The sequence below is a fragment of the Anopheles cruzii genome, chromosome 3 (genome assembly GCF_943734635.1).
Source record: "Anopheles cruzii chromosome 3, idAnoCruzAS_RS32_06, whole genome shotgun sequence".
Lineage (NCBI taxonomy): Eukaryota > Metazoa > Arthropoda > Insecta > Diptera > Culicidae > Anopheles > Anopheles cruzii.
Genome location: NC_069145.1, coordinates 53,031,212 through 53,042,196, shown reverse-complemented (window position 1 = coordinate 53,042,196; position 10,985 = coordinate 53,031,212). Strand labels below are relative to the sequence as shown.

The following is a 10,985-nucleotide window of genomic DNA, read 5'->3' as shown; positions in this document are numbered from 1 at the left end:
GGTGGGTTGTCTGAACCATTATTCTTACCTTTCTTCGGAACGGATTTCTTCGACAACACTATTAACTTATGCGTATGCGTTTCAATGTCTAGTTTCTGCTAAACGAGCAGTTCTGCTAAACGAGTTTCTAGTTTCTAGGATTTTCACCAAAATATAACAATCATCCAAATCCAACCCAATTCCACTGTACTCCAAAATGCGACTGGCGTGAACTAATTGGTTCATGTGTCGGTTTCCGGTGAAAATCCCGAGTGTGCGTGAAGCCGACAAAAACCAGACAGTTGCTCGATCGTCCTTTGTTCGCGGACGTTGATTTGGTCGTATTTGTTGATATTGGTGAGAGATCGCCAAGAAAATAGTAGAAGTTTTGTGTAATGCAGCAGATCACATAAAAAAAGCGAAGCAAAGAATTTCGAATCGTTTTGTATTCTTGTAGAGTAGAAATGAAAGAAATCGTTTTAAGTACTTCCAGTTAGACAGTTTTATTGACTTTCGACAGACACTTTCGAGATTTAACGCTGTGGCCACATTGTTTTTTCTAGTAGTAAACGCTAATGCGCCCCGTATTTCGACATGTATTTCGCGCATGGCCCGATTGATGGCGGCACAGAGCGCAAAGTAGCCCGTTTCGCATTCGCCCGGGGTCCAGAAGCAAAAATTGAGCGTATCGATTAGGAACATCCAATCGACAGCTTTCGGATCGTTCGCCGTCGGGTGGCTGATGCTGGTAGAAATTGTCCACGCTGATCTCCTTCTCCCGGATGCCCTGGATAACACGATCGGCCAATTTTTCGATCGCACCATAATTAACTTTCACGTACCGTGCTTCACGATCAGCTCGCTCGATTCGGCCGGTTGCAGAGGACACTATGCACCGAAAGAAGCGTCCGACGAGAGTTTTTCTGACGTGTTTGACATTCGAGGAGGCGACTCTGGCAGTCGCCTTCCTTTACAGAACCGTCACGGCGCAGCTTCTCGGTCACGTACGCTTCGGCCGAAAACTTTTCTGCCTCCTTTATTTGGTTGATCAGTTCCGCCTGGAACAGTTTCTCCTTCCTTAGTTCCCGTCTTTGACGAACCTACGGGGAATTTAAAGCGCCTTAGCTTAGTCCGTTTCGATCAGTGCTTACCTTCAGCCACTCGAACTTCATTCGCTTGCGGAGCATTTTTAGCTTATGTTTGCGCATTTTACGCCTCCGGATCACGATAAGACGAGCGGCCTGCTTCCCACGGTCATTCGGCTGCACGATACCCGTGTTCAGATTATAGCCAATCAGTTCCCCGGTGCCCGGCCGTTGGATCGGGTTTTCTATGATCCGCGAAACCAGCGGAATGAGACCAGAGGATTGCGCCGTACGCCGTTGCCAATTTCGAGCGCTCTCATCGTCGGTGGCCGTAGCTTTTGCGATGGCGGCGCGTACCGTTCCGGGATTCGGCTGAAACTTGAAAATTAATGTTGTCTGTTCTCTAGATTCCGGCTTGGCGTTCGATTTCCCTATAGTAACTCAAGTCGACAAATAACATGAGATTTCCCTATAGTACGACGGATTTCGTCATTCTATTAGTGGGTTGTTCAACATGTTTTGGAAAATACGATTTTATGGTTTGAAATACTGTTTTTTTTCGGTATAGTCTCCTGTAATTTCCTTGCCAAAACCTTCAAACCTTTTGGGTCGATTGTTAACGATCGATTGTCGATTCAAACCTTTTGGGTCGATTGTCGACATGTCGATTGTCGATATGTCGATTGATTATAGAGAAATTTTGTGTCAACATTGTGAAACGTCAACATTGTTGTCATTAGCGGTCAACATCAACATCAACATTGTGTTTGGAAGCGCTTTGGAAACGGCTTTGGTAAAACTTTGGTAAAACTTTGGTAAAAATGGAAGTGAATCGGCTTGATAACCGAACGAGGGATCGCACCGAATATCTGAAGTTGCTGTTTGCAAATGAAGCAGCTCTACTAAATATGCAGGGTAAGGGTAAAGGTAAAAATGAAGACGAAGAATACAATGCTTGGAAGGAAGCTTGGCAGCACAGAACAAATTTAACTAAAAGAACGCAGGTAAGGTAATTGATTGAGGACGATTGAAATTTTATTAATTATTATCTCTTTCAATTAGATTATGCGCAGCCTCAAAAAGTACCGCTGCGCACCGTACAGTGCGACTTTCAAACGATATTTAAACTGGCCCAACCCTTTGCCGCCCCAGGTATTTCTGATTTTATCGTTTTATTTCTAATATTAATATACTTAATCATATTAATTATATTTATTTTTCCAAGACGCAACATCACACGGCAGCATCAGACGACGAAATGGACACCCCTCTTTTGGAAGAAGGAGAGTATTTAGTAGAAGAGGATGGAACCTCCCATCCCTTATTCCAGGTTACCCCTTATTCTCCCCCTCAGGTGACGGAGGGAGAAGAAGAAGGAGTTGGAACCTATTCCCACGCTACCCCTTATTCTCCCCCTCAGGTGACGGAGGGAGAAGAAGAAGGAGTTGGAACCTATTCCCACGCTACCCCTTATTCTCCCCCTCAGGTGACGGAGGGAGAAGAAGGAGTTGGAACCTATTCCCACGCTACCCCTTATTCTCCCCCTCAGGTGACGGAGGTTGGAAATGATCCCGAGGCAGAAATGATTTGTGTTCCGAAAGCTCGGCTTGCAAAACTGGAAGAGCAAGTCCGGACGCTTTCGGAACAATTTTTGAAAATTCTGCCCTCCACTCCTCCACTTCTGCCCTCCTCCTCCTCCTCCTCCTGCCCTGCTCCTCCACTCCACTCCTACAACGCATCCGAAATTCCTCAGGCAACCGAGGAACTCGTGTTGCCGGTACCAAACCTCGATCAACTGATGTTGTTGGACGATCTTGCCAAAACCAACAAAGCTCAAACGATACGCCGAGTTCGACTGTATTTGCACGAAAGCACAAATAAGAAAGTTCGGAAGGCGTATCGTTTGAAGCAAACCGGCGACCAGATGTTCCGTTCGGTTGTCTACTGCCTACTTTCGAAAACATTTCTTCATTCTTGTGTGTGGGAGAAAAAAACCAAATCAAAGAACATCCTCTTATCTAAATACGACGATGCCATCGACATACTTCACGGGGCAATAGCTATGGAGTTTGACACGAATTTTAAGCTTGAACAATTCAAAACAAAGCTACAATCTCTCGTGAAGTTTTCTCGATAGCTCCGATCTGAGCGCCGGACATCTGATATTGGCCAGTTCTGTTCATCGTCACGCGAGCCCCAACACACCAACCCGAGCTCCGAGAGCATTCCGCAGCAAACGTTTCCGCAGCAAACGTTGTCCAGAAAACGAAGTTTGAACTCACATATAAATTTCTGCTTATTACATATTATTCATATTCATGAATTAATAATAATAATAAACTATATATAAAAGAGTACCGCGTTATTTTCTCATTATTCACAACTCAAGAACGGCTGAACCGATTTGGCTGAAAATTGGTGCGGAGGTAGCTTAGATCAAAGGGGGTAACAAAGGATACTTTTTATAATCCGATCGCGTCACAATGTTTTTTTCTTCATATACTAAGACGAGACAATCAGAGCGCCCAACAGCAAGCAATTGTCCCTCTCGTGCATGTTGCCAGATGTTTTGGAGGCGCAATGATTTTACTGTCTGGAAATTTCCGCCAAACACTGCCAGTAATTCCAAGATCAAGGGGCTACTGACGAAATGAACTTATTCTCTTCTTGTTGAACCCCTCGCCACTTTCCAAATGGTGGCTCCCATACAAAATTAGGGTAAATTGCAGCAAAATTCGTAAAGTGTTCAAACAATTTGAGTCAAATTTAGCTGGTGCGAGTTTTGCCATGTATCCAACGGGAAGCGGGAAGGAAAGCCAATCGGATACATCACCGGGAAGCCCTATCATTCGGAACAGAGTAACGGGAGGAGGAAAGGAAAACTGAACAAATACGTCACCGGGAAGCCCGATCGTCTGAAAAGTAGAAGTAGCGGGAAATGCAAAGGGAAGCTGATCGGATAGTCGAACACCGAAAGTCCTTCGAAACGTCGGATAAAATTAGGATGAAAATGAGGCGCAGCCACGCGCGCCGGGAACATCAATTTCATAATTAATATGAATTCTGAACGAATCTTTTTGAAACACCTTTATATCAAAATAAAAAAAAATTAAATTTTTTGCAATTTGGAAAACAAATTCGCAATCTGAAATTTTTTGCAATTTATTTAATTCTAATTTTCAATCTGATTTTTCTCAAATCATATAGGTGCGCCATCTACCCGCCAAACCAGGTAAATTCGTTGTCAATGACAGTTTCACCGGAAATAGTTGCGAGGCTGTCAAAAGGAAACTTGACTTTTTGACAGCTGTCAGCGATGCTGTGTTTCATTCTCTCTTTCCGGCATCTTTACGATCCGAACGTGAACATACTTCTTAGAAGTGTTCAATACTTTTTAATTTTGCTGTGCATAACAATTCATCAGCATGCCACCGAAGTTCGACCCGAACGAGATTAAGCACGGTACGTTTGATGGGGATGTTTTATCGTCCCGCCAGCAGTGCATACCCTTTCTTCAACCATAGCCCCGACCGACGGCATTTACCGTGACCACGTATCGTACCGCTCGGGCTACCTTAGCAATTCTTTCATTGATTAGCGTGGCCAGCACCTGTGGACGGATCAAACGGTGGTTTGATGTGAATCAAACCAAGCTGATAGTTTCGTTTTGCTCTAATTGCAGTTTACCTCCGGTGCGTCGGTGGAGAAGTCGGTGCCACTTCCTCCCTCGCTCCGAAAATCGGTCCTCTTGGTCTGGTAAGTGCACGCGCAGTCCCATATCTTTCACACACAGGATGTTAAACAATGCTTTGTTTCTCTTGCAGTCTCCGAAAAAAGTTGGTGACGACATTGCCAAGGCAACTGGTGATTGGAAGGGTTTGAAGATCACCGTTTGCCTCACGATCCAGAACCGACAGGCTACGATTTCCGTTGTACCATCGGCTGCTTCGCTGATCGTGAAAGCGCTTAAGGAACCGCCACGCGATCGTAAGAAGGTGAAAAACAGTGAGTATCGAACGGTTGATAACACAGCTGGATCGAGTCCGATAACAATAGTTTGTGTTTTCTTTTCTCGTCCGATGCGTATCGTGTGATTTACCATTCTTGCCATAGTTAAACACAATGGCAATATCACCTTCGATGAGGTCGTCAGCATTGCGCGTGTTATGCGACCGCGCTCCATGGCAAGGGAGCTATCGGGAACCTGTAAGGAGGTGCTCGGAACGGCACACAGCGTTGGTTGCACCATCGATGGCCGTGCCCCACACGAGGTAATTGAGGATATTTCGTCCGGTGCTATCGAAGTACCATCGGAGTAAGCAACACACCTGGCCCGACAACCGATTGTTCTTTCGGCGAGCGTGTACAATAAAAACAATCTACAAATAACAGCAAAACAAGTTTATCGTTTTTTTTTTACTTTTGTTTCGTTTAATTGATCGCCACCGTAAATCCTCAGCACACTAGTCGGTAGGAAATGTATCTTCCGGCAGTTTCTGACGGGCGGATAATTTTCACCACTTGTCCGCGCTTCAGACCGAAGTAGCGAGCCACCGGGTCGCCTGCCTGTATCCTCATCAACATGTTTTCTTTGAGCTTGTAACGGGCCAACAGTTCCTGTTTCTCCTCTGGTGTCATAACGACGTGCTCCGGAACTAACTCGTGCTCGGTGATGTTAATCAACAACTCGGACTCGAGAAATTGTTCTAAAATATACTTCGGTGCCATGTCGACGAGGGATTGTTTAGCCGATGGTGTCATGCCGGATTGCACCACCACAATGGCCCGGTGAATGTTTTCCTCCTGCATTCGGGTGCAGTATGTTTTGATTGTTTTGATGCCAATCTTCGGTTCGTCGGGGAAGAAAACAAACATCTGATCCGTCGGATCGTCGTTGTGTGCCACCAGTACGATCAGATCTGAGCGTGCCGGTCGTTTTTCGCTAAAATCATGCAATTTCATCAGTATCGCGACAAACCGAGCGTAAGAATCGGCCTAAAACACTTACCTTGGTTTGTCGCCGAACTGTTCCTTAAATTGTTCGAGCGTTTGATCCAACTCATCCTGCGTTACCAGATAGCCACGATCGTGGCTTAGTTGCATCACGGTCTTTCGGATGCGCCACAGTTTGTACGTTTCCGCATCATCATCCATTGTCGCAGCTAGTATGAATACGATTTTCTGTCAAGAACACAAGATTCCGGTCTGCTTGCTAACCAAACAAAGCTGAAGCCGAACACACACGAGACAGCTTGGTAGAGGGCAGTGCTGCCAACCAGAACTATTTACAATTACAGGCTCTCAAGCAAGGTGAATACATAAACACACATAACTTTTACTTGGTTTTGTTTCTATACCCCAGCGTTTAACCATTTAATTTGATATTGTTATTGCGAATGTCCATCCTTATGGTCATAATGGTTAAAGTACGTTCAATTGAGCTAGGGTTCATTTTATTGGATTTTTATAGTTTTGGTCCGCAATTCAGCAAAGCTTGACCAAACGTCAAAAAGGCGCCTCGGCAGCCCTGTGATTTTGCCAATCGCGCTTTGGTTTGGCTTGGTAGTCGAGAGTGTTTTCATAAAATTGATGTTGTGTGATGATTTCTCCAGTTTCTGAGTGACACCAATTTGCGCGCCTATACGAATTGTAACTGTAATCACTTGCGATTTGTTGAGTCGCACGTCCATCGTTTGCAAGCTACACCACTTTTGCCGCGATTGGCGAGCGCTCCTGGCTGGACGCTTGTGTTACGCGCAACTTCCCTCCGCGGGTGGTGGGCCTAGAAGCTAAACACCGTAACACAATGACAGGCCAGCAGCAGTATTCCCTAAGATGGAACGATTACACCAGCTACATTACGGGTGCGTTCGATGCACTGCGCTACGAGGAGGATCTGGTGGACGTGACGCTGTTTTGCGAAGGCCGCAAGATTCGTGCCCACAAGGTGTTGCTGTCGGCGTGCAGCACCTACTTCAAGGAGATTTTTAAAGAAAACCCATCACAGCATCCTGTGATTATATTTAAGAACGTCAAGTTCACCGATCTGATGTCGCTGGTGGAATTTATGTACCAGGGTGAGGTCAGCGTTCTGCAGGAGTCGCTTCCCTCGTTTCTCCACACGGCGGAGATGCTATCGATTAGGGGACTGGCCGATACCAACAATGAGCAGCAACAGCAGCAACAACACCATCATCTTCCGGATCAGCCGACCTCGACCCTGGCGCAGCAGATATTGCAGACCCAGTCGCAAAATATGGCCACCAGCGCTACCATCACGACCGCGGAACCCGTCTACTTTACGCTCCCGTCGAGCTCCACTATCGTACCGCAGACGAAACTCGAGACCCAGCCATCCACAGCGGCAGCTCTTCAGACCTCTCAGCAGTTTGTTAATAAAATCACACTCAAATCCAGCGATATTGCGACCGCCGTGGCCGTTCCGATTGGTCAACCACAAACTCAGCAACAACAACTGGCAAAGATACAAGTAAAGCCTGATCCTCCCGTAGTAACGGCCGTCCCGCAGCGCACCGTCGGTGCAGGACCAACGACGCAAGGCCAGGTCCAAACCAACCAAACTAATCAAGCGGCCACACTGCAGGAGTTGGTGGATAGCGTCGTTACGTCGGCGCGACCAAAAAAACCGAGGCGCATCGTGAAGGCGAAGGCGCAAACGGTCAAGCAACCGGTCGCGGGAACCTCGAGAGGCAACGTCTCCGGTAACACCCGGACCAATTACAGCGAAACCGGAAACCAATCGGACAACGGAATGGAACTTTACAGCGACGGACAAAGCGGGCAGGAGCATGATCAGGTAACGACGTACACGGACTCGGTGCACTCCACTAACAATGATGTGAAAATTCAAATATCGGAGTACATCAACGTGGGAGAAGGCCTAAATGCGGCTAGTGGCGACAGTGGGTCCTACACGCAGCAGGAAGGTTACGAGTTGGTTGGGGATCCCATCGCCGACCGACCGGAAGGAGACGAGCACATGGGACAGAGCTGCTTCGAAATGGAAATTGTCGATATGGACGGTATGAACGGCATGTTTCCGGACGATGGAGCGACGGAGGAACCAAAAGTGAAACGAGAAATGGCGGATGAGAGTGCTGGAAGTTCCAAGGACGAAGCAAAGAAATTCAAGTGCAAGGAGTGTGAGAAATCGTTCGCCACCTGGAAATCGCTGGCGATGCATCGCCACATTCACAGTGGTAATACGAAGTGCAAAATTTGCGGCGCGGTACTCTCACGTACCGCCAATCTCAAACGGCACATGAAGCTGAAGCACGAACCCTAAAAGCATGGGCGGCTACGATGATGATGACGATGCGTGTAACGGAAATCGCAGATGAAGGCTAGATTTGTTTTCATATTTTTCCGATTACACCTGAACGAGATACGCATAGTACTTGTTGCTATAGCTTCAGCGTTTACTGATACTTCTGTCAGAATGTTTTTAAGCATCCTTTTTATCTTTGTATCGTCCTGTGTGTGCATCCGTATATTGTTTATTGATTATTAACACTGAAATAACAAAATTGTAGGTATGGGTAAGAAATAATTATCTAAGCCTAATAAGATTGTACGAAAAGGTATTAGATTTAGAAAGTGTTTGGCTACATTCAACGGTGGAAATATTTTCATTTGCATCGAATGCTCTTTCTGATCAGTTCAGCTAAGGAAGCATGTCGTTGGCCATCAGAACGTGTTTTGACCGTGAAACTGCGAACCAAGAATCACAAGAAAGCTGCAGAGAAGAATTGGCAGTAGACTGCTTTCCCTTACCGGTACCCGTTCGCACCTGATTTTGATCAAATGTTTAAATTCATTAATGTTACTGCTCATTGATCAGTTTCAGCATTGACCTTTATCGATCTGTAAGACACGTCGGACAAAGATCTGACTACGGACTACGGTTTGTGAATGTGGTATATTTGAAACATTTTACGTACTATATTGATGAAACATGTTCGATCTACCATATTGTGGTAGAATGTCTGAACTGCGCGGAGTACCTATAATTAATGCAAACGGTAGAAATAAGGATATAGATTTTGAATGATTGTTTGCGAATGTAATGTAAAATAGTTAAATAAATGTACAAAAAAAACCCAGTTTGCTACATAAGTTTTATTTGCTAAGACGCCTCTTTCGTAAAATTCATGTTCCTCGCACTTCAACTGACCGACACGAATTCTCGGATCATCCATCTCGTATTTTGCTTATCGATGTGTTGCTGCGAAACAACTGCTGGTTTGGTTTGGCTAATCTCGCAGTTGTCCTAACACGCCGGCGATATCAGCCACATTTCAACACGCGAACATGGTGGAGATCGCAGATCATTCATTTCTTCTTTCGCTTATCCGGCTACAACCGCTGCGGTCAGTCTTGGCCTGCCCCAGAGACAATGTTTATTTCAGTTGCTTTCTGTAACGGTGTGTTTTTTTACAGGCGAGGTTGTGAGCCCCGCGTCAACCCCCACCTGTCACGCCGGTGTCGGCGACGATCGTTATCGACTACTCTATGACTGTTCGCTTAGCAGTGGACAATTTAAGTACATAGTGGCCAGTATGCAAGGCTGATAGTTGTAGAACATTAAAAAAACCATGCAGAATGGTACTTATCCAGCAGCCAACAAACTGGTTGGTTAGAAGAACAGTACAATAGCATTTCAGGTTGCATTCGCAAAGTCTGAAGTCAAAAAGGCTTCGAAAGTAAGTAACGAACGCAATCATCCCAAGGACGACGCATAAACATTATCAGAGTCGCAGCGGCAGGCGAAGTTAAGCGGCAAATTGCATTTGCACCCAGTGCATTTGTTCCGAGTCAATGTGCCTATGTGTGCATGGTTGTTCGATCGAATCCCGTTGCCGTGTGAGTGAGATTAGAAGAATCCCGTGCGTAGAAGTTATGTCCGTCAATTGACCGTAGAACGAAACACGGAAAATACAAAAAAAAAATCCAGGGTGAGTTCGTGTGGTTCTTGACATTCCAACAGCGTTTGTCTGTCATGCGAAACCAAAACATTGAATCTATTTCCAAATGAAACGAGACCGCAAATCATAATCGCAGTGAACAGCAATGGGTGTGCGATTTTTACAATCGTTTATGGGGCGCCAGGTGCAGGACGGCGTATATTACGTTCAGATACCACGTGAAATACGGTAAGCACTCGACAGCGCATACGAAACTTCATGCATTCTTTGGGTATTTTTGTTTCCTAATTCCACAGCAATTCGGCTGAACGGCGTAAACAAAAACCGTTAATACTGATTGATCTGATGGCTCTGCATCATTTGTTCAGTGGGGACAAGTGCAGCGTGTTGTGCGGATCGCAGGTTATGCTGTGTGAACAGCAAGCTGCCCAGTTCTTCTCCCAGTTGGTGGAATCCGGAGCAGAGCTGGTGTTTTTTTGGGACGGCAATGTGCAGGAAAACAAATACGACACATGGATGACGCGACAAAATGAGAAGTACACGAGAATGATCACTATTATCGATGCAATCAATCGAGGGCAAGCCTTGCAGAGAATTGCCAAAGCTCGCAGTAATCTTATTCCGAGCAACACGTGTATACAGTTGAAGCTCATAGCTGAGAGGTATGGACGGGTCATCGTATCGTTTCACGCCGAATGTGATCAGGAATTGGCTGCGTATGCCTTGGAGCACGAAACGTTGGCGATCATTTCCAATGATACCGATTTCCTCATCTTCGAGGGCTGTTGGCAGTTATGGTCAGCGGATATTAATTTGGAAACGCTTCGCACACGCGCCTTCAGTAAGGAAGCGCTTCGCCGGAAGCTTCAATTGAGCGTGCCTGGCATGGCACTATGGGCGACGCTGTCCGGAAATGACTTTTACAACTACGAACAGTTGAAACCATTTCACCATACTCTTGGGTCGGAACAAGGTC

At 45.9% G+C, this 10,985-nt stretch overlaps 5 protein-coding genes across 5 annotated transcripts in view; 4 read left to right on the top strand and 1 right to left on the bottom strand.

Annotated features, from left to right (window-relative positions):
* Window positions 1-1,923: 1,923 nt before the first annotated feature.
* LOC128270590 (uncharacterized) lies at window positions 1,924-2,971 on the top strand. The gene is made up of 5 exons (XM_053008001.1): window positions 1,924-2,068; window positions 2,127-2,216; window positions 2,290-2,550; window positions 2,614-2,841; window positions 2,897-2,971. Exons 1-5 carry the CDS (start codon window positions 1,973-1,975, stop codon window positions 2,969-2,971), a joined length of 750 nt encoding a protein of 249 aa, XP_052863961.1. The 5' UTR covers window positions 1,924-1,972.
* Window positions 2,972-4,405: 1,434 nt separating this feature from the next.
* Window positions 4,406-5,464, top strand: LOC128269661 (60S ribosomal protein L12-like). The gene is made up of 4 exons (XM_053007043.1): window positions 4,406-4,526; window positions 4,747-4,820; window positions 4,889-5,069; window positions 5,178-5,464. Exons 1-4 carry the CDS (start codon window positions 4,490-4,492, stop codon window positions 5,381-5,383), a joined length of 498 nt encoding a protein of 165 aa, XP_052863003.1. The 5' UTR covers window positions 4,406-4,489; the 3' UTR covers window positions 5,384-5,464.
* A 48-nt stretch (window positions 5,465-5,512) lies between these two features.
* Window positions 5,513-6,275, bottom strand: LOC128273527 (DNA-directed RNA polymerases I, II, and III subunit RPABC1). Its single transcript, XM_053011508.1, has 2 exons — window positions 6,073-6,275; window positions 5,513-6,006 (listed from the first exon to the last, which is right to left on the bottom strand). Exons 1-2 carry the CDS (start codon window positions 6,216-6,218, stop codon window positions 5,520-5,522), a joined length of 633 nt encoding a protein of 210 aa, XP_052867468.1. The 5' UTR covers window positions 6,219-6,275; the 3' UTR covers window positions 5,513-5,519.
* A 392-nt stretch (window positions 6,276-6,667) lies between these two features.
* Window positions 6,668-9,119, top strand: LOC128271977 (protein abrupt-like). The gene has a single exon (XM_053009678.1). It carries the CDS (start codon window positions 6,871-6,873, stop codon window positions 8,368-8,370), a length of 1,500 nt encoding a protein of 499 aa, XP_052865638.1. The 5' UTR covers window positions 6,668-6,870; the 3' UTR covers window positions 8,371-9,119.
* An 899-nt stretch (window positions 9,120-10,018) lies between these two features.
* Window positions 10,019-10,985, top strand: part of LOC128272886 (uncharacterized) — a 2,238-nt gene continuing 1,271 nt past the window's right edge. Inside the window, exons 1-2 of the mRNA XM_053010768.1 lie at window positions 10,019-10,237; window positions 10,306-10,985. The exon at window positions 10,306-10,985 is cut by the window's right edge and continues 158 nt beyond it. Coding sequence (XP_052866728.1) covers window positions 10,155-10,237; window positions 10,306-10,985 — 763 coding nt within the window. The 5' untranslated portion in view covers window positions 10,019-10,154. The remainder of the gene's footprint in view (window positions 10,238-10,305) is intronic.